At 43.2% G+C, this 22,954-nt stretch overlaps 1 protein-coding gene across 4 annotated transcripts in view; it reads right to left on the bottom strand.

Annotated features, from left to right (window-relative positions):
• Window positions 1-22,954, bottom strand: part of rimbp2b (RIMS binding protein 2b) — a 79,074-nt gene that overhangs the window by 17,147 nt on the left and 38,973 nt on the right. For 2 of the 4 annotated variants that reach the window (XM_030103890.1, XM_030103893.1), the window contains 8 exons: window positions 17,582-17,665; window positions 11,453-11,542; window positions 8,970-9,092; window positions 7,490-7,594; window positions 4,729-4,779; window positions 4,203-4,223; window positions 1,480-1,684; window positions 596-744 (listed from right to left, as the gene is read on the bottom strand). In XM_030103890.1, the coding sequence (XP_029959750.1) occupies window positions 596-744; window positions 1,480-1,684; window positions 4,203-4,223; window positions 4,729-4,779; window positions 7,490-7,594; window positions 8,970-9,092; window positions 11,453-11,542; window positions 17,582-17,665 (828 nt within the window). Of the gene's footprint in view, window positions 1-595; window positions 745-1,479; window positions 1,685-3,641; window positions 3,843-4,202; window positions 4,224-4,728; window positions 4,780-7,489; window positions 7,595-8,626; window positions 8,646-8,969; window positions 9,093-11,452; window positions 11,543-17,581; window positions 17,666-22,954 lie in introns of those variants that run through there. The other 2 variants (XM_030103891.1, XM_030103892.1) reach the window with 2 other exon arrangements.

The following is a 22,954-nucleotide window of genomic DNA, read 5'->3' as shown; positions in this document are numbered from 1 at the left end:
TTTTAGAGGAAAAATTTAAATGCAAAAGAAGGCTGATCTTTGCGTTCAGGGGTCTGTCTGCCCTCTTTCTTTAAACGGTTTATCTCTCTTTAAAGTTTCTCATCTGCCGTATTTATCAAGAGGCATGCATAATGAGGTGTACAATATTTATTCTACTTAATCCCAAACTGGTCCTGCTGCATGAGGAAAACTGGGAATCCTATTGGATGTGTGGATTTACTCTTGTTCAACCCAAACACATTACCCAGATTAAAATGAATCAGCATTTTCACAAAATCGTTCCAGATGGATGCCTGTGCCGAAGGATAACCGCTGTAAGAGTGAGTCAGTGGCTGAAATGGAGGTGATTTCACCTCGCTTAATGCTCTTAAACTTGGCTCTGCTACTTGTAGGTGACAATCTGCAAATCTGACAACATAAATTGGATTAATATGGTGGAAAAAAAATATAATATTCAAAGTGTTCCTCTTTGTTGCCTGTCGATAATCGAATTACAAGATGTAATGTAAGACTCCTCTTGTTGAGATAATTGGAAGGGGTTGCATTTTTTTTTTTTTTTTTTTTTTTGAAGGAACACAAACAAACACTGAGATACCTCTGGGAGGAAAGCCCGCGCTGGGCTGCTGGCTCGGCCGCGAGTGAGGAATGTCGGCTTCACAGAGAGGAGCTCCGGCTTGTCTCCACTGATCTGCAGAGGTCGAATGAACTCGGATATCAAAGACCTGCTTGTCGGAGCCTCATTGCCTGTGGAGTAAATAAAATGTCTCTCATCAGTTTGTCACATCGCCGTATTAAAGAACTTATATCAAATTGCGCTCATGCTTTCTTGGAAATATGGCGATATTCATCACAACTGAACAATTACCAAAAAGCTAATTCATGCTTCTTTGTCAGTCAGGATGTGGAAAGCAAATATCTATCTGTGCTGCATTCGTCTTTTTCAAAACACTTCTAATTAATATAAATTTAATCCACGTTACATTGCAAACGTCGAACAATCCCTGATTAGCAAAGCCGATGTGCATACATCAAAACAGGTAGAAAAACAAACAGCTCATGTTTAACAAGCTTCAGGCCATTTTTCAATCTGATTGATTTTCTCATTTGCTGTTTGTTTTACCGCTGAGCCTCTCAGACTTTATATTTCAGATGTGATTAATCACATTATGCCTGAATGACTTCTACTTTATTCGGTTGATAAAAACAATACAAATCTTTTTTTTCTTTCTTTAATATATTGGTGGAACGGTGGAGCAGCAGTAAACACTTTCACTCAGCACTTCCGCGTGTTTGTGGCAAATCTGCATGTTCTACCTGTGCACGAGTATCTGTTCTGTGATGGACTGGTGATCTGTCCATGGTTTAGAGCTCTGGCAATCAAACGCTTCAGAAGTACTTTGCTTTGCTGGTTATATAAGACCTGTTTGACCTTCATAAAGTTTCAGTAAATCTAATTTCAGAACAGGCTCACACACATACCTTTCCCTATGGGGGCAGCCAGTCCATTGAGGAGCTGTGAGAGGGATTTGTTGGGAGAGCCCGGAGATTCACATACAGTTAAGGGTTCAGTGCTGAGGATATCAAACTTCCCAGCCTGGAGCCGGAACTTCTCCAGCTCTTTTGAGAGGAGGTTGAATTGCTCACTCTGACTCCGACATTTTTCCTCCAGCTCACGGACTTTGGCCTGATAATGGCGGGGGCGGTGGGGGGGGGGGGGGGGTCATCAGGAGAGGAGTGAGAGACAGAGAAAAGAGGAAAGCAGTTGGAACACAGATGGGCAGAATGGGAAAGGCAGAGATGAGATGGGGAAAGAAAGAGAGAAGCAACAGAAGAGAAAAACAAATAAGGACACCACAGTATGAGCCTGACAGACACATTGCAACGACACATATATTCAGTATTTACGTATACAGTGTTATACATATACTGTCTAAACACACAGATAGAAAATGGAGTGACATTTACTTTAAGACTTATAACATGGGTCAGTCATTGCAGACGAAATGACTTTTTTAAAATTCTACTCACAAGTACATCAGACAAATCACATGCACGACTACAGCTAATCATACTGAAAAGAAAAATCCAGTTTCAAGGCTTTGTGCATACCAAAAGTGTCTTAGAGGATGAAGCTGATGGTATTCTATATTTTTGTTATTGTCAAGAGAAGAAAAGACCAAAAACAACAGTAATTTAATCCCTGTCAAAGCCTGATGCAGCCTGTTCCAGCGAGCTTATAAGCCACAAACAAATAAAAGCACACTGCTGTAGAGCGAAACATGTTTCCTAATTATGATAAACATGGGCGTTATTTATCGTAAGTCGATCCCTCTTATTGCACACCATCATGCTGATGTAAATAGTCAGTGGAGCACCAAATGTGCACTAATCTGTAGCAGAGAATTTTCCCCGGCAAATGCAATGTTTATTTCTGTTGATATCTTTGTGTAGTGGGCAACATCCAGACTGCGGGTTTTAGTACTTAATTCTTCCTTTTTTGCTCAAATGCAAACTGACTACGGCCCTGAACTGACCAAGAATATAAAGCAGCTTCAGATAAAAAAGTAAAACGGAGAAATTTACCGACAATAACAAAGTTCTGAACACAGAAATGTGAAGAAGAGGAGTAGGCAGTATTCTTTATTATGACCCTCTGTGTCGTATTGACTATTACCTCTGAAAACATCAGATTTCATGTCATTCGAGCCGTTCAGTCTGTCATGAGGATCCAAGTTTACATCAGTCTTAAAAAAAATGTCAAATCAATTGAAAAGACTGAACTTAGGACCGATTTCCCCACATAAGCTGTATAAGTTGGTAGTTAATGTTGAATTTGGTCTTTTCAGGAGATAACAAAAATGTGGAATAGCACCACCGCTATGCTCTGAGAACAGGACACGCCGTTGCACAAACTTGCACTCACAAACAGAACAGAGGAGTTTGGGCAGATGTAGCAGAAATTCCAGGTGTTACAGTTGAATTTCACAAGTTGACTGATGCAATTCATCAGCAATCACGGAGCAGAGAGTCTGTGAAATACACTGAGGCCAGCCTGAAAATTTCTGAGCATTGTCCAACGCTCGGCGACGCCCGCCACCGCTCCGCCGCTATCTACGCCGTTCTGTAACGACACTGAGCTCGTTTCATGCAGGCAGGGCGCTCCTGGGTACAACATGCTGTTAGCGGACGGACGACAAAGGAACTCCTGCTTTTTGTGAAGTGGAATTCGTAAATTTAAGTGTTATTCAATTCAATAGCATCATACAGTTGTCAGCTGTATGGCAAGTGACAAGTGTAAAAAAAAAAAAAAACCATACAAGAGAATAAAACATGCTGGATAACATACATGCAATGCTAAAAAAGGATCACATTCATCCCTGTCTGGAAATGCATCCTTTCACAAAAACACAGTACTTTACATTCAAGAAGTTAACATCTAATGTAAAGGCTATTTCTTTTTTAATGTTCTGAAAAAGTAAAAGAAATAAAAAAAATGTGCAACACATGAATACTTTAAACCTTCAAAAACGTTTACTGATGAATTATTTGCTGTGTTTATCTTAATCGTCTGGTAACTATGTACGTCTATATCTAAACATATGTTCACACATATTTGGTCTGATGAAGGTAAATTAGCACACCTCAATGTGTTGATGGGCTTTGATTGTGGGAACCTGACGTCGGCGAGTGAGACCCCGGGCATTCATATTTAACTGACGTCGATCCATATTCTGTAACTTGATTTTACGAGCAGAGTCTTTTCATCAATTCTTAAGTGAGTGCAGCTGAATTTTTCTTTATGATCAAGTCAGAACGACCTCCAGTTTATGCTGTCAGTCATGTTCCAGCCTTTCAAAAAGTCCTCCACTCGTGAGTCTGCTTTGACGGGAATTGTGAAACAGAGCTGAGAAAGATCTGACGCAGCTCAGAACTGTTCTGAAAACCAAAAAGCAATGACCACATATTAAATGGGCTCATAATTGACGTATGCTTTATGTTATCTTGAGACTAGCCAGGCAACATAATCATCATGTTTAGCATTAACTCAATACTGAGACCGCGATGAATAACTGCTTCTGCAATGTGACGTTATATCACCTCCTAAGCCAAAGTAAACATGCCGGTGCTGCATATTCTGCTAACTATACTGGCAAAAGGTGTAAAATATATCAAGTAAACAAATAAAAGCAGATCTGAAATACCTGCATGCTGTCCAAGTGGTTCTGTATAAGCATAAACACACACCCATACAGATGAAAAGAGACGTAGGAAAGAAATAAAGCACAATTACACATGTGATCACTCATCCACAGCTGGAAAACACTCATGAAATCGATCACAATCTTTTAGACACACACACACACGCGCGCACACACGCACACATATTTTCACTACGACATTAAGGTCAACTTGTTTAAAGGTTTATCCAGGTTAATGTGGGTTGTTTCTATCACTAATGCCTCATTGTGCATTTTAAAAGTTAATTCAATGTTGTGGTTATTTAAAAATTAAAAAAAAAAATAAAAAAAAATCCATGAGATTCTCCTAAGGTTTATGATTTTGAAGCAAAAGGGACCAAGCGCCAGGACTTCTCAGGAATTAGGTCATGAGGGCCACTCCATGGCGCTGAGCACACACAGGTTAACTTATCCCTGACAATCAAGCAGCAACCACAAAAACACACATTCAGTCCGTCCCGTTCCCCCGCCCCGCGATCCAGACGCTCACCTCTAACAGATGGACAGCGCCTTCATGTTCCTTTTTAGCCTCAACCTGAGCCTGGGAAACACAGTGCAGTTCACTCACATTACAGTTTATAGTGCAGTTTAGTTTCAGTTTAAAACACCAAGTGTGTAAGTATAGAAATAAAGAGACACCTTAAGAATCATTCATTGGTGCTGAGGGTGAAAATGGTTGAAAAAGAAAGCGCCATGTTCTGCCCAGAACGGGCTGCAACGCACACTTTTTAAAACTCTCATCTGACTTCTTCGATCATCAGAAACAATTTACACCGAAACAAAATCTACTGAAGATATGGCTTTTCTTACACCATTTTCACCGGTTTAGATGATTTTTATTTATCATAGTCGTGACTTGTGCAACATGCAACAGTTACAGACATGCACGAAACTTCATAAAATCAGCAAAGCATTTAAAAAAGAAAAAAAAAAAGCATCGAGCTCAAGAAAATTTTATATCTTTTTACTGTTTTTTTTTTTAAATCCTGTTTACACACTGATAACTCTTCTGACCGCTCTACCACCAGCTGAAGAGCAGAAATTGTCTCTGTAGTGACATTTGACATGGTCTGCTGTATAAGATTCACGAGCGCCGACCCTCTTCGCGCTGCCGACACCCACACAGGTCTCTGCACACTTAACAGGCGAGCTGAACTGGTGTGCAGAGGGTTTCAAGAGGGCTTCAGACAGAGTTTCATGCAATGGCTTTCTGCAACATCAGGAGGGTTTTGAACAACGTGGCCACTGGCCTTAACGTTGGTATGAGAACCCATCACCCATCTGTTTGAATCAGAGATGTCAAAATCACTCCTGGTTTCAAACTGTTTCACAGAAACCAGATTCATTTAGGGTTAAATTAAACTTTTTTCTCTTTGTTTTTTTCACAGGAATGGTTGTTTAAAACAAGAAAAGCGGCAGACAAAGGCTCCATGCTTAAAAACACTACTTTAAAGCAATTTAAAGGAATACTCCACCCAAAAAACGATTTGGCCTCATTTTCTACTCACCCTCATGCTGAGAAACACTCTGGAGCACTTTTTTGACGTTTCAAATGCAGTTGGAGATGTTTGGGGATTTTCGTTGTCAACAAACAGGGACCGACAGAGCCCGACAGAAAAAATGGTCCATAAAATCCACAAAACGTTCCCATTTTCCTTCATACTGCTCGTCAGCTGTAATCCAAGTGTCCTGAGTGCGTAACGTCCATAATTAATTCTTAACGAGGTCATTTAGTACATTTTAAGAGCCCAAACAGTGCGCTCTGTACAGCTCCATTGCATGTCTGCACGCGCACCCTGAACTACGGAAGCCGCGGCAGACCAAGCAACACGCTTGTGCCCTTTCAGCAGGACACCGAATTCAAAGCTTTAAAACAGTAGCCAATCACTTTTGTGATTGTCCACAGCTCGGTTACTCACAGCAGAATATATACAGCGGAACTTCTTCTTCTACGCTTGCAATTTAGAAAAGTAGTCGCTGAAAGCGCGCAAGCGTCTGGCTTGGTCTGCCGCGGCTTCCGTAGTTCAGGGTGCGCGCGCAGACATGCAATGGAGCTGTGTGAGAGCGCCCTGTTTGGGCTCTTAAAATGTACTAAATGACCTCGTTAAGAATTAATTATGGACGTTACGCGCTCAGGACACTTGGATTACAGTGGACGAGCAGTATGAAGGAAAATGGGAACGTTTTGTGGATTTTATGGACCATTTTTTCTGTCAGGCTCTGTCGGTCCCTGTTTGTTGACAACGAAAATCCCCAAACATCTCCAACTGCATTTGAAACGTCAAAAAAGTGCTCCAGAGTGTTTCTCAGCATGAGGGTGAGTAGAAAATGAGGCCAAATCGTTTTTTGGGTGGAGTATTCCTTTAAATTAATGTTTAAATCGCAATTTGTGGAAGTCACTATGTTCAAGAGGAGAGAAGAATGAAACTGCACTGACATGTAGTACAATATACATCATTTTCCTTACAGAAAACCAAAAACATCTGTTGAGAAAAAAAAAAAAACAACAAGCTCCAGAAGAATGCGAGAGCATATGTGGACTTTACAATTACATAAATCTACTTTGCGAGCAATTAATTTAGGAGAATAAAGAGCGCAGCCACTGTCTGAAGGACGATAAGACAGTAATGAGCTTCTGCTAATGAGAGAAGGAAGCTGAGAGCTCCTGCCTGTGAATGGCTGACTGTGAAGCTGGAAGGCTGCAGCAGCGGCAGCAGCGATGCCGGGGCTCGAGCGCACACTGCTCGGAGACGGCACTGGTGACAATTCCTATCACGTTCACGCTATCAGCAATCTCAGCCATTTCTGGGTTTGCTTTGACATTAAAGTCAGCTCCAGTGCACAGAAGAGGAAGCCCCAGCATCAAATAGCTGCGACCAGCATTTTTATTTATTTATTTTTATTTTTTCAAAGTAGGGCACCAAAAAAGTGCCATGTCTACTCTGGCTGTTAAGTGTGCGATTTGCTCACTTGTAACAAACAGGAGGAGTGCTCCAAAAAATGTTGAACACTCGGGGGTTTGGAGAGTGATAGACAGCCGAAGGGGGAAGGTTTCAGAGGACGCACTCAGGGAAAGAACAGATCAACAACGGAGAGCAATATGGCATCTTCTCGCCTTTCACGAGGCTTTGACCTTTGCTGCACTGCGCTTGTGTTCGACAAACGCCTCTTTGACACCTGCCAGAGTCCGGCCGAACAAGAAAGCCCAGCCCTCCGGTGCTGTGAGTGTTGTGCGACCAGAGGTCTCTTACCTTCTGAAGAAGGTCAATCTCCTGCTGCTTTGCATTGAGTACAGCCAAGGCCTGCTCATGCTCCAACTCTAGCTGCTGCCTCCTCTCCGCAGCCTCGCGCATATGCTGTCCACAAGGGGGTGTAGGGACGGCGAGCCGGAGGGGTAGATTGCGGAGTCGGGTGGAGCGGGGGGGGGAGCACAGAGAGGGCTGCTGTTAGTGGAACTAAAAATCAACGGCGCTGAGCCGACACAAAACACATCTCCAGCCTTCGACTCCACAAAGACATCAAAGGTGCTTCATGTGCAGACATACAGAGGCTTAGCGGCACGCTGACCTTCAAATCCTTAAAAACAAGAAGGACATAAACTCTGCTGCGCGAGGACACGTTTATGTCGAGTGATCCGCAGAGGAGATCAGATCTGATTGTGCACAGGGCTGCTTATGGATGAGGACTAGAGATGCCTTGCTGTGTGAACCAAAACAATGTTCAGAGCAGTCGGGTTTGCTGCCCCCTTTAGGTAACGCAACACCTGTTGCAAATCTGGGTTCAAGGGGATTGTTTAAAGAGCTGTCCTCAGCGATGTTGACTTTGCGTGATCAATAATGGGTTTTACGTTACATGAAAAGGGTGAGCAAACTCCGCAGCGTGCTCATGTGTCTGTGGTCATCCATAACAACGAAGGAAGCCGTACAGTACAAGGGACTGAATGTTAGGCTCTTCATAACACGGTGCGCCTGTGTCATCCAGTCACAGCACTGCTCCCACCATAACGTGTGAATAATAAGCGACACTCTCAGGTGAATCAAAGCAAATGACATTTCCATGCCAGTTACAGTTAATGTCTGGGCTCGGTAATGTCATCAAACTTGTGTGTGACATTATCATCATGAAGGGTGGCCTGGTCTCTGTGTCTTCTTCTGCCCCCGCCCGTCACCAGCAAGCCAAACTCTTTGTCCTGCCTCATGCATAAATTACATTCCACAGTGCGGTGGCCTTTTGGCCACGTGACCATTCGTACGTCTGGTAAGCAGCTCACAGATCGAGGGGGGGGGGGGGGGGGGGGGGGGATAAGCACAGCCGCTGAGGTGGACACAAAGCATTCAGAAAGGCACTGAACAGGGCTGCTCCCCCACGGATAGACATGGCAGTGATACCTTATAAATCTAGCAGGGGAAGAGGGGGTGGGGGTGGGAATAAGGAAGGAAAGGGGGGCAGATCAGGAAGGGGGGGGGGAGGCAGCGTGAAACAGGTAAGGAAAGAGGGCAGACTGCTCCAAGCTTCTACTGTTTCACAGATCCTGGTGAGCCCTCCCAACACGACACTGGAAGGCAACAGACACGTCGAGGACGTTAGACAGAGCAGCGGAACACGTCCAGATGGAGGCAGAGAAACACAGGTAGAGGGGTGGGTACTGGTAAAGGGCTGGGCTCCGTTAAAACACCTGAAGGATGAACTACCACCAAACAGCCTGAAGAGACAGGGAGCGAGCGTTCTTACCTTGAGCACCTGCTCTAGGTTCTCCAGTTTGCCTTGGAGCTGGTTCCTCTCCCACAGGGCTAAATCTCTCTCCTGCGTCACAGCACCAAGGGTCTCTTTGAGCTGGGCATACTCAGATTTCACCTGTGTCGACACAGAGAAGCAGGGAGCAGAACAACTCAAGGGTTACAAGGGTAAACGTACTTGTTTCCTCTCCTTTTCATAGTGGAATTAGAATTTTAAATGTTTTACATTTTCAAACAACCTCAGTTGGACATTCTACAAATTCACTCTTTTTGTTTTTTTTGACACAACGTAGTGTGTTCTTTGAAAAAAAAAAAAACAGAAGGTGTTAAATTCACAGTAGATGTGAACCATCTAATGAAAAAGACACTATCAGCCAGAATGTGTAACTTGTCCATTAATGCTTGCAAAAGAAACAAACACTCGACCCATGAATCAAGCCACTGCTGCAGACGTCAAACAAATGCCCCAGAACAAATACCTCAGCGGCCGTGTGGTTTCAAATCCATTAACTGGCGATAATAAACCCATTTCCAGAGCCGGCTGTTAAACGGTAAATGCAGTAATCTCAGACGGGTGTTTAGTGGAAAAAGCCAATGTAGCAAAATTAAACACTGATTCACACTGGAGAAGTGAAGATGGCAGAGAGGATGGCACTACCCCTAACCCTAACCCAAACCCAAACAACAACAAGAATAATAATAATAAATTATCTTCATAAAAATAGATGTATTTGTACATGTAAAAATCATACTGTGCTACTTTCCACCTCTGCTACTTTTAGCACTAGGTGTGTCAAAAAAACCTTCATATTATAAGGTGTCAGTGCTCCTGTAGATCTGTTTTATCTATTATATTGGTGTGACCTACGTCTTTCACGACGTACCTGTGACTTTTTCCTTTCAACGCGCATTAGAATGTCAGCAGTACTAATCAGCGTTCCTCCGCCGGTGTGAACCTGAACACTACTTTTCTATTGGGGTTTTTATGTTCTCACTCTGTGCGTGAACATTTTCTGGGTAATCCAACTTCCTTTAACTATCAAAATATTTTTATTCATCCACTCCGTCCTCCCATACTGCTCTAACCAACTTCAGGTGACTGGAGTTGCAGCTGGTATGAGTGTGGATGTCTGTTTGTGTGTGTTAGCTCAGCGAAGAACTGTTGATTTGTCCAAAGTGTGAAATACTTCCTGTGTTTAACTAATTTTGCGTCTCTTGATTGAGGGGGAAAAGGGCCGAGGGCCGTACTGAAGTCTGGTTGATTATTAAGATGAAACGGTGCCTCTTCACTGACAACATGATGGTAGAGCTGCAGCTCTGCATTGAACTGCAATTTGCAATAATATTTCTTGTCATAACTGATAATTTTCAGCATTAATCGAAAACATATTCCAACCATTAAAAAAACGGTATAATCTGTAAGAGTCTCAGCATGGGAGCAGTGATTAAAATCATTTCAAAATAATGACAGGGGGATTTTTTTAAATAGTCACTCGTGTTGTTTTTGACCAAAACTTGAAGAAATTACTGAATTTAAACCAAACTACCGGAAGTTGATTGAATGATATCCATGTTCTGCATCAGAAAGGTTTCTGCAACCCTTAGAAATAGCAGTGTTCCTCCCAAACCACTTCCACTGTTCCTAAACAGCTTCTTAAAGGCCACTAATCGGCAGTGAGATGCCTGGATCCTGCCACAGTAATGTGGTAAAAACCCCTTCCTCAGAGCAGCCATGAATGACTAATGATTCCTCAAGGAGGGTGTTTCAACAAACACCAGCAAAGCAAAACACAAACACAAACCCGCGAGTGTGTCTCCGAGCGGCCCGCCTCTGCACGGTAAAAACTATCCGCATGGCTGCCAGCGACTGTCAAAGCTAATGCAGACAGATCGAACAAAACTATATTGAATTCAGCATCAGCAGGTCAATAGTCTGTTACGGCGGGGGGGGGGAGGCGTTGCCCTTTGCGGCCCCTCCTAAGTTCATTCAAACAGCAAACGTCCGAACACAAGGAGCCGCAAGCCGGAGGCTAATATCCACACCGCCCTCATTTCCCTCGGAGCGGCGATGTTGAACTGTTATTAGGCCGAGAGCCCGCCAATGACCTGATAACACATCAATAACCAGCATCCCAACCCACTTCAACTCCGGCAGCAAATACCTGCCAGTCAGCCGCTCCAGGAAATTGGCTTGCTGTTCGTCTATCTTTGTTGATCTGCTTTGAATTTATGCTATCAGCTTTGAGGTCAAAAGGCTAAAAGTGGAGTGGGGGTGCTTTAAGCAGAAGAGGAGCTTCATTCCCGTTATCGATTTTGCTGAAAAATAGGTGAATCTATCTGGTCTAACGGGCCAATCTCCAAGCAGCGTTCATGTGCAGGGAGGCCAGATACCGAGAGTCAACTGGAAAGTTAGCAGGTGTTAAGCTGTACTGATGCCGAGCGGAGCTTCGCACCGGCTGTTTCTTTCTCCTCTCTTACCTTCTCATACTCGGATGCCTTGTGGCTGTTGTTGAACAACTGCAGATTCAAGTGCTTGTTGTCCTGCAGGAAATCTTGAAGCTCATTCTCCTATAGGCAGAAAGAAGGCAGAGAGAAAACAGTGTTCAGAACCAGAGGAGTCGCCGTTATTAGACGAGAGCCCAGCACTCCTACCAGCGTGTTGTTAGCAATAGCTGATGCATTATTCATCTGTGAAGCCTGCTAAAGGGTCTCCAGTATGCTCTAGAAAGCACAACTACAAGAAGCTGCCATTTCATCCACCACGCTGGAACAATAATAATGTCATGACGGCGGCTTTTATGTCACTATGCTAAACACAGATATGCGAGGAAACTGTGAAAATGCTCCACATTCCTGTGTATTGATGAGACTGTAACATCTATACATATACCACACGATCATACACACATGTAGACGCATACACACACAAAGTGCTTTTTCCTAACCAAGTGTGTCAAGCTGGGAGCGAGAGAGAGAAGAAAAAAAAAAACCCTCATTGCAGAGGAGGAAAACGTAATTACATTCAATCAACAGTCGTGAGGCGTACTGCAGATGCAATTTGCAGTGTCAACTGGAGAGTTCTCTGAGATGTGCAATTTATTGCGTCTCCAGCAGCATGTAGGCCAAGGGTTGTTCATGTCAGGAGAGCAGAAAGCTACTGGCTCATGCATGATACATACACAGTAAATACAGAGCTTCTTAATGGCCTGTGATAGTGCGCCTGCCTCTGCTCCCTTATGTTTTACTTATGAAGGATGTTCCAGAGGACAATTGGAGGATGAAGGAGGAAACACAAAAACAACATGGAATACATATGTTAACGGGAAAACAGGAGCAATTTGTGAAATAGGCATGTTATGAAAGCAACGATATTTTCCTGCTAAACGCTCATCGAGAATGAAGGAAGATTACAAAAAATATCGGATTTTCACATTTGCAATCTTAAAAATACACAAAAAAACAGCATAAATATTATATTACACACTTGGACTATATGTCCTGACAGCACCTATTACGTCTCACACTCGTCACTGTTGCCTAAACGTTAGTTGTCACTATAACTACGCAGACTAACGGCAGGAGAACACTCTAAAATGAACGCCGACTGAATGAATACAGAGCTGTCAAGGACAAGCAGCGCTAAGAAAACACTGGCCTGAAGAGAAAGAAGCCACATCTGAAGTTTCTCCATTCATTTCACTTGTGTCACAAAAATATTGGCGTTTCATACTGCATCAATTGTGCCTAGTCAATTTTAATGCTTCCCGTACAAGCAATAGAGTGCATCGGCATTCCTATTCATATCCATCGATCCTTCAATTCAGTGCTAACATGGACTGACTCAGCCTCCAGGTGTTCACGATGAAGGACAAACACCCAGTTAAAAAAGCAAAAAGGCCCGTATTTTGCTCAGCATATACTGGAAGAACAGCACAATGAAGTCATTTAGAAGAAACAAGCTTGTTGTTGATTTAAGCATTTCAACACGACTGCCATCCTCATCCGAAATCCTTTCTGCAACACCAACGTGATTTGCGCACACACAAATGTGCGATCCAAATGGTCTGAAACGTAGAGAATCAGCTGTGTCTTTGTTCTGTGCCGTTGACGTGTTAACGCTTTAAACAGATCAGTATACGTCATAATCCCCTGGCAAGACACATTTTTTATGGAAAGCCTGCGAGCCAGAGTTGGAAAAGAAATCCGTGCAGAAAAACCGTGTGGCCTGCACTGAGCTGCAGGCAGCGTTATTCAGCTGGAGACCAGGCTCAAATGAACAAACAGACTAAATGACACAGAAAATTATTATTACACATGCCAGTGGCAACCGAGAGAGTTGGTTTTATGAATGGTACACTATATAACTAATTGGGCCCGGGGCAGAGGACATGGGTAACTGGCGACTCCTACTTCAAACGCTGCGTTTTGTCCAGACACAGTCTGACTCAGCCTTGTGTATCACAGCGGCATGTTTAATTCTGACAGGCCTGACAGATGAATCAACTCTGCCATTTAACTCACAAGCAACGCAAACGTTGCACCCACTTAGTCTCTGTTCAGGAGAGTCTGTTGACTGATTTTCTGTCAGTGCACATGACAGCCGGCCGCCCGCCAACTTCCATTTTTTTTTTTTTCATAGCTAAAATCAAAACGTGCGTCATGTACTGGACACCTAATTTAGGAAACTGCTGTCATCAGAAAGATGCTAAAGACTGTGACCCGGGTGTCGAAATCCCGACTGTAACCGAACGAACAGCAGCCGCGATCATCCACACTGCTCACACACCGTGACGTTCAGTGTCTTTGCACTAAGACACTATGAGAAATTGACAAACGGAGATGAGGATGGAAACAAGCCATAGATGAATTCTGTTACCTCTTAAACAGTTTTGTCTGCTGCAAAACAGTTCAGCATATAACGCCGGTCTGAATCTGTATAATTGTCAGATCAAGTATGACACTTTAAAAGCACAGCTGTGACAGAGCATTTCATCTAAAACCGAGGATGGTGATTAGAACTTTTATACACTTTACACTTTTACAGCTTCAGCGGTCTCAAATCACCTCAAACCGTTAATCACGCTCACCCGTTTACTCACACACCAATGGTGGCAGCTGCTATGCAAGGTGTTCCATCTCAATTGACAGGAATATGAGATTTTCTTTTCTTGCCCAAGGACATTTCAAAATATAAACAGGGCGGGATGGAAGATCGAATCACGAGCCTTGGGACCGGAAGATGACCTCCTCCGCCAGGCAGTTTGCTCTTTTGCATTTAGTCAGGACTTTGTGACATTTCAGTAAAAAGCATAAGTAGACATTTGTGTTTATACGTAGCTAGCCAACAATCCATAAAAATATAATGTAACACACAGTGAAAAACAACAATCACCCATATTTAAGCTGAGATTGTGGCCTCAATCCAAGCCGAGTTTGGACTGCACCACACACCTGAATTCCGCATTGGATGTATAATAACACACTATAAAGATGAAACACAATGACAGAACGATTCCAAGGATTGGTGCGTATCTAAGTGTAAACTGTTGTTCAAAAAACACACACAGACACACACACTGCATTCCATATTGGGAGTAATTACAATGCATGCCATGTGTCAAAGCAGTGAGCGATGCCAATCACACCTTCAGCGGAGGGTGTTGTGTGTTTACAAACAGCTCACAATGAAAAGCAAGCTGACCACAGAGGCCACAGCGTCTCGCCCCGGATACTCAGATACATTTCAGCGCTCAGCCGCACAGACCGTTGCTTTGGACTTGTTGCGTTTGCCTTCTGTCTGCCTCGGTATTGATCCTCGATTAGCACGGATACATATTTGAGCAACGCTGGCACAGCCACTGCTCATCGCCATGGTAACAGCTTTTGGATGCTAGCAGAGGTCTGTAGTTGCACACCCGACACACAGGAAGGTGGAGGTGCCAGATGGCGGTGACAGTATTTACTGTCAGTCACGCACTCAGTGGGATGACGTGTTCACATACACGAGAGCTGAACTCACGATGAGGCATTGATAAAATCTGGAATCTTAATGCTGGACGAGAAAAATCGACGTACATGAGCTGTCAGTTTAGATGGAAATCAACACTAATAAACAAAAACAGGTGCGGGGATATAAACAGCTACACCTCATTCTGCATGTGAAGTCTGTATTTTAAGCAGAGGAGGACAGGACTGAGACGGGAAAAACAAATGACAGAGAGAGAGGTAAGTCAGTTTAGACCAAACAGGGAGTGACACTGCTGCCAACTCGCCGTCTCCTCACGGCGGCCTTGGTCGGTCCTGTCTGTGTTTGCGCCCCTGTTCTTGAGGCTCGGTGCAGGAGGAGATAAGAGCTGTGCTGCGGTCTGTGGAGACCAGCCTGCCATTTCTGCCCGCCATGTGGGGACAGTTTGTCCTCTGGGCGAGCTTCCCTCGGACTCGGCGGGCCGACAATGGTCGAGGAGGGAAGTGGTGCTAGGGCAGGGGACGAAAGAGCAGAGCGGGAAGGAAAACAGTCCTAATGGAGTGTTTATTTTGGGGAGGTATCCACACACAAAAAGCAGCTCATCTGAGGAGAAGGGCTCAGGGGCACGAGGGAATGAATTCAAATAGTCTGGGACCAAACATTTCCATTTAAATTACTGCTGAATCCCTACTGCTCCTACCTTTCATAGGCAAAATCTCATTTCAGGCCATCTGCACTGCTCTGCACATACGTCTGTGTTAAACATGTATAATTTTTATGGAGTGCTAAAGCTTAGTTTTAATGAAGATGATTTTATGTCAATCCCATATTGTTTCTCCAGCTGCCAAGCCCACAGACTGTAAGCCTCATATAAAAATATGCATTTATGCATTCTTTGAAATTCAAGTGAGCTTAACTAATATGAAAACACGCTGCTCCATATCCCATCGTTAGGATGCCACTTCACCGACGGAGCAGCCAGATTCCTCCTTTGCTCTCGGAGTGAACTTTAACTGAAGTCGTACGGAGCTCTCCATCCCGGGGCGCTGAGGTATGAAGTGATTAGTCACTGTGCTTGATGGGACGAGTACAACTGTCAGAGTGAAGCTCTCAGACCACAGCCATGAACGCGCCCCCTCTCTGCGAGAGAGGTCGATCCGGATCGCTCCTCTTGTCTTACAGACAGCGCTTATTCCACTGAAGTACAAACAATACACAAGTTCCCACACAGCGGAGGGAAAGTAGTTCATCACGGTCCACTAAGGCAGGACCGAGGGGTTTCTGCAGAACTTTTAAAAGGGCCTTATCTTGAACTTGAAACTGTCCAAGTCTGCAGTGCAAGTTCAATTAAACTGAGTTCCTTTTCTTTTATTTTTAAACGGTGGGGATTACAACATCGCCACCGTGCTTTACGTTGGTTAGCCTTGTGTTTGTCGTGGCCCTGCAGCATCCTTAACTTCAACAGGATCAGCAGATCAATTCGACCTTTCCGCATCCATGTGTCAACTTTTCTTTAAGACAGACACTAAACTCTCAAGTGAATGGGGAGATGTCAGTGAGCCTGCAGCCATTTCAAAATGTTGTGGGTTCAATCAAAACACAAACATTTGTGTCTGATAAATCAGATCTAACAACCCTGTGCCAAAAAGTCAATGAGCACCCAAAAACACAATGATGGAATTACATTTCTGAGTATGAGTTGTGATGTATTTTGCAGTAAACCTGGCTTCATCACTAAACCCTCCACTCTCCTACACCTGTAAACACAGCAGCAGCCTGTCAGCCATACACATTCAGACATTTGGTCTGCACCGCTTCGATCATCAGCACCGCATCAACATAAACACACTGCATACCGCTGATCCTTCCCAAACACAAACTGGATAATAACCACTCATCATAAGCAAGCAGAGCTAACATGGGACTAATATAAAGCCTTTATTCAAATAACCTGCAGCGAAAATGCCAAAACGTGACATGTGAAGCGTTTTTCTTCCCAGCAGGACCCTGATAATTTCTTCTTTTCCTTTTCTTTACCTTTTGTCCTGAGTGAGAGCTACTCCAGCGGGCAGAATGACATTTCTGGGCCATTGTGAGAAACTGTCCTTCAAGAAACACCAAATACTGAGTGAAAATGCAGGAGAGTTGTGTAACAGATCTCTGACCTTTAACCATGGTGAGCAGACACACACAGCGCTGAGTACTTAGAATCACAGAAATGTTGTGTGGAGCTTCATGGACTGTTGTGTGCACAAAGGAAACCAATACTGGCACAGCCTGAGGAAAGCACTTACAGTATGCAATATGTTTACGAACAGCACTGTACACAGTAGTAGCTCTATTAGTGCAAGACGACTTTTTAAAAAAATCATTAGTACAACGGACTCTCCCTGATTCTAAAAAAAAGAAAAAAACCTAAATGCAAATAAAACTCAACCCCAAGATATTGAAGCCTGCGATTAATTGCTCTAATTTAGTTAATTTTCATTCGCAGCCTGAGAACCAAAGCTATCACTGCCTCTACTCAGGGGACGCTTGTGTGTGTGTGTGTGTGATGATCGCTGGCGAGGCTCTCGGGTACAAATCAATTTTAGCCTCCGTCCTTTTATTCGGAGACCGGGGTGTATTTTTGGAGCACTTACCAAAGTCTGACATGTTTGATTCTTTTTCTTCACCTCTGCCTCGAGTGCTTCACACTCCTTCCTTCTGGTGCTGAGCTCGGTCTCCTGGGGAGAGGGGGAAAAAAGCAAAAGGACGACTGCTATGATTTGCCAGGAACAGAAGCTTCCTGAGAGGAGCCAGTGAAACAAGGAGTAGCCGTTTATGTGTATGTGTAAGCATGTGTGCAACAGAGCAATTTCTGGGTTTTCTACCAGATATTACTGAGTCTTTCTTTTTCTGGGGAAACACACAGGAGCCAGGAGTGCTTTAAATTGAAAGGTGCAAATGCAAAGGGCGGATGGTGGAGTCTTTTACAAATAACACGACCAAACAGATCAAACAAAAATCTGTTTGCGTGTCCACATTTGGTGAGCGAACAAGGGCGCATCTGCAGACATGCAATGCCAAGGCACAGCAACGCCAGGGAATTCAAAATGGCCAGCGAGTACACACGGAACCAAACCAGCTTAAAAATCTGACTTAAAACATGAGCTTTATGTGTGGTTGAAGATGGAATAAATGCATTTAACAATTTTGTAAAGTCTTAAGGACACACCAAGTAACATTTTTGAGTTTAAATGGACGATCACAAGGTGATTTGACCATAATTTGCAACTTCCAATAATGTTAAGAAGCTAATCTATAAAAAACACATTTTAAAATTTATTTGAATCTGTTAATCACAGAGAGTCAAACCTTCTACTTTTCCAGTGAATTTGTTGATTTCAAACAGGCAGTTTGAGATAAAAATATTACTTATTGACAAACTGACCAGTCTAAAAAATGTTTGATTACTTCTGTGTTATTTACAGGTGTCTACATGTTTATTTAGCTTTTTTCTAATCTTATTTTAAACCATATTTTGGAGAAAAAAAAACAAATATCAATTCGGAACATGAAGCAGAATGAGCCGGATACAACAAGTTCACTGTCCTTCCTATTGAGCAGCAAGAGCCAAAGCATGACTAAAAGTCTACCACAGTCGTTATGGAGGGTGACTCGCTCGGTCTATCACTGCTGCTCAGAGAACTGTCTCCTCAGCGAGGCCAGACAGAGAGAAATGGGAGCTACCCATCAAAGCTGCCTCTGTGTCCAGTCCTGCTGTGGCGACGTCTCATTTTTCTGTGACTCCTCTCTAATGTGGGTGTCACATTAGCCTGGGCGCATTGCACGGAGAAAGGAGTGCACATAAACAGGGAACACAACAGAGGTATTCATTTATTTATATATTGTATTTGTATCGCAGTAGGAAAATTACAACGGTGTTGGATTGCCAACTGGATCTTCCTTACTATCAGTGTGCAAGGAACATCCTTGCAATGGACCGGAGTGAAAGTGCAGCTGGATATTCTAAGATTAGCGTATAGAATTAAACAGGATTTTATCTGTGTCAGTGTGTGCTCCCAGTGCGTGCACGTGCACACACAATCGTTGGCAGCATCGCACCACATGTCCCAGAGCAGGACTAAAATAAGCATCGTCGGCGGAGCCACTAGAAACCCGCAGTACACCGTGCGCGCGTCGCGTGTTAGAAAGCATGAATGTGCACTTCATCACAGCCGCGCTCGCTGCCGGGGCTCGACTTTGAACGTATACACGCCGCCGTGCATTCAAACAGAAGACGCTACTGTTGTTACATGTGCTGGCTTGTCTCTTGACCTGCAGCAAGTGTTGAAAGTATTTAATAAGACAGTGACCAATAAGGTCAGTGAGCGGGATAAGCGGAAGGAGAGGGAACAAGTTTTGCCCTGATTGTGATCTTTAACCTCGTGGCATTTCACTCTGGGCGAGTGACAGTTGGTTTGATTAAATCTTTAGCTCCCTATCGCTGGTGATTCACTGCGACTCTGTGGACTGTGTGCATTTGCTCCAACATCTCTACATCTAATAAGGACTCTCACACAAACCGAAAGATGTGAAGCAGGAATATGAAAACGTCATGATTAGATTAGAAACGAGGACAAAGATTTCAGATAAAAATGAGGTTATGATTTGAAATTAAATCTGATGTATGAAATCAGTTTGATGTCCCAAGTTTATAAACTTCGGTTGATGAATGAATGAATCAATCAATCAATCAATGACTTCTATGGTGATTGTTCTATAAAATTCTACAAGTTAAAGATGAACACGCAGTTAAAATTGCAAGGAAAGGAAAAGAAAGTTCAAGCTGAGATTACATCTTTACTAAAGATAGAACTGCTAAAATACAAAAAGCTGGGCTGTGCAAATATTTGTACTTTCATTCAATCATTCGAAGAGAGATTTTTTTTTGTTTTCACTCTCTGCTTCAAATTGGGAAAACACTGGTGATTTACCGCTGAAAGGAACAGAAAGCACTTCATTTGCATGTTCAGCTGGGACTTATTAGCCACCGCCGGTGTTTGTTGCTGAAGTTTCTTAGAATTTCAAACATCTAAACGCCACAGTCACTTCAGTGGCCTTCATAAAAAAAAAAGTAGCGAGATTAAAACATAAAACAGCAGAGAATAGATTTTGTATGTTCAAAAAAAAGTAGACACACATTCATGATATGTATGACCACGTAGACTCTTAAACGATTTCCTGGTGTGATTCACACAGAGCCTCCGCAGACAGCTTGCCATCTCCCATGTGGGCTGGTATCTAATGTGTACAGTTTTCAGAACCAGACGGCTACGACGCTGCGCTAACTTGCACGATGAATATTTCACACGCACTTACAGACACATCCATGCGCACACACACAAACACACACAGACACACACACAGCTTTCGGGCTTGCTGAGGCCCATTTGTTTGGAGCACATTTGCCAATGTTCAATTAAAAATCCCTCTGATAAAAGATTCAAATGGCTGCCATTGTGAGTAATGAGCTCCTGTATAAGTGAAGAGGCGTTTACTGCTCAGCAGATGAAGATAGATGAGAAGGACCGTACCCTTAGGCTGTGTCTAGCATTTGTGCCTCTGTGGCACTAATGCAAATACACGCATGAGAGAGGTAGAGAGGGGCCTCCACAGCTATCTATCCCCCTGTGTCCCAGTGTCTCCCCCCTGCTGCAAACAGGAGAGATTATTTTCAACAAATTGGGATCACGGGAACCGTTTAAACTTTGTTTGAAATGAAGATAAGATGCAGAAATGATGTGCTGGCATGGAACTCTGAACTTTGAAGTGAACTCTTTAACGGTTTCTGGAAAAACAAGCCAGTTGACGGACGATTAGGAAATCATGATACTAATCATCCATCTTCATTTCTGATTTCTTAAACATATTTCCTTCTTTTATAAGCTTTTTTCACTCAACATGTTTGAAAAAAAAAATCCTTAAAGGACTTTCTGTTGTGGCATTATCTTGAAGACCGTTCTTTTCACCATTGCATCAGATAAAACTAATCAATAGCATACAATTCTACAAATTAAAATGCTCAATTAACATCTAACACATATGGTTTCCACCGTTTCCAAACCTTTCCTGTGTACATTTTTATAGCAGCGCTAACTGGATGGCTACAGTGAAACAATACTGATGACAGATGTTTCATGTGACTAACTTTTCTGACAAATTTTCATTCAGACAAGTCAAAGGGAAAAGGAAGACACCCAGAAAACATTCAGAATGCTGCATGGCTTCTTCAGGCTCCACGTATTCCATTAACTTTCTGAAGCCTTTACCTTCAACACAGTTAAATGAAAGCATATCTTGAAGGTCAATGTCGCTGAATTACTTTCCCACCCAGACCGGATAAACTCGCCTGAGCTCGGCTGCATCGCCAGCAGCAGCAGCCTTCATTTTCTGCAGGTTAATATCCAAACACTTGAATTAAATGTGGTAACACATTGCTCTAATGGAGTGATTGTATGCCTTTTTTTTTTCTCTGACACAACACGATGCCTTGTTTCAATTTGCTTGATTGTGCTGACCTGCTGCTGTGGTTTTGCAAGGAACATCTACTGTAAGACTGCAGTCCCCTCGAGCACTCCCGTGGAGAGGGGGATTGTTGTCTGACAGACCCCATAGTGGCAGGAGGCTACATGACAGCTGGCAAAATTGGTGACCTGTCCAGGGTGAACACTACCTTCAAGCATAGTAAGCCAGCACTGGCTAAAGCCTTTTGAGGCCTTAAGATGGATAATGCAGTATAGAAGATAAATGGTTGGATCAAACCTCTCACTTTTCAGTATTGTGCCTCCATCAACGTCTCTATGCCATTTTTAATGATTGCAATAAAATTTTACAATCGCATTTATGTTCAGCTGAAAACAATTTCTATGAAGTATACTAGTAATTGTGAGCTTTAAACATTTTTCGTTAAACCTCTGAAGGGATGGTAATCTCTGTTGAAGTTGGAGTTTTGGCTAGCAAATGTTAAATTACGATGGGAAACACCTTGATGTTCCATTTGCATGGTGTATCGCGAGTATGTTAGCATGCTGCTGCTAGCGTTTAGCTGAGAGAGCTGCAAAGAGCCCGGAAGCCCCAGGGCACAGTGTTTCAGCACCATGGAGAGTTCTCCTCAGACTTACAGCACTTTCCACCTCTGATATTTCTGTTAGCGCTCGCTCTGAGCTCACCGCACAGAAACATCCAGATGAAATCAGACTCGCATGCTACAGCATTACTGCTGCAATGACTAATTAGCACAGGAGGCTTTCCCTATCCTACTCTCAGTGTTCCTCTGATCTTTAGGAGGGAGAGCTCTGTGAATAATCTCTAGTGAGCAGGGGTAACCTCATTACTTGCTCCCTTCTTCTTCTTCCTCTCTTTGTTGTGTTAAATATGCATGATGGATAATGATGGATGTTGTAATAATCCAGCTGATGGCAGTGCAAAAAAGCTGCTGAATTTCGTTACCAGAGGGCAACAGTATGCAAACAGCAGATATCTTATGGAGATATTGGAAATACTCAGCCATGCAGGCTTGCTTGGGGATGGATTTAAAACAGACTATTTTAGGTTAGCTTCACCTCTCTAATTATAACTGAGGGTGAAATTATAATCCTCTGAAGATCACAAGCATACAGCAGTTTACGACTCGGCTAAACCACGGGATGAAAAAAAAAAATGATGGCCACGGCAAACAGAAGATGATTGACTTTGGATTGAAAGCTTTAAGACAAATTTGACCACACAGGATCAGGATATTTATTTTGTGCATAGGAAATGTGGTGAAAACAAATATCACATTAAGACAAAGTCAAGATACACCAACGCAAAACGCAGCTAGCGAGGGGGAAAAAAGAAGGAACAACAGATGCATCCAGCTCTCCGTATCAGGAAAAAAAAAAGAAAAAGGAAGAAGCTGAAGCTCGTTAAACCAGCTACAACTCTACCGATCAGGCTCCTACTCAGGAAAAAAATGGAAACAAAACTGC

This window comes from Salarias fasciatus, chromosome 12 (assembly GCF_902148845.1).
Source record: "Salarias fasciatus chromosome 12, fSalaFa1.1, whole genome shotgun sequence".
Lineage (NCBI taxonomy): Eukaryota > Metazoa > Chordata > Actinopteri > Blenniiformes > Blenniidae > Salarias > Salarias fasciatus.
The sequence above is the reverse complement of the archived record's forward strand: the minus strand, read 5'-3'. Positions and strand labels throughout refer to the sequence as shown.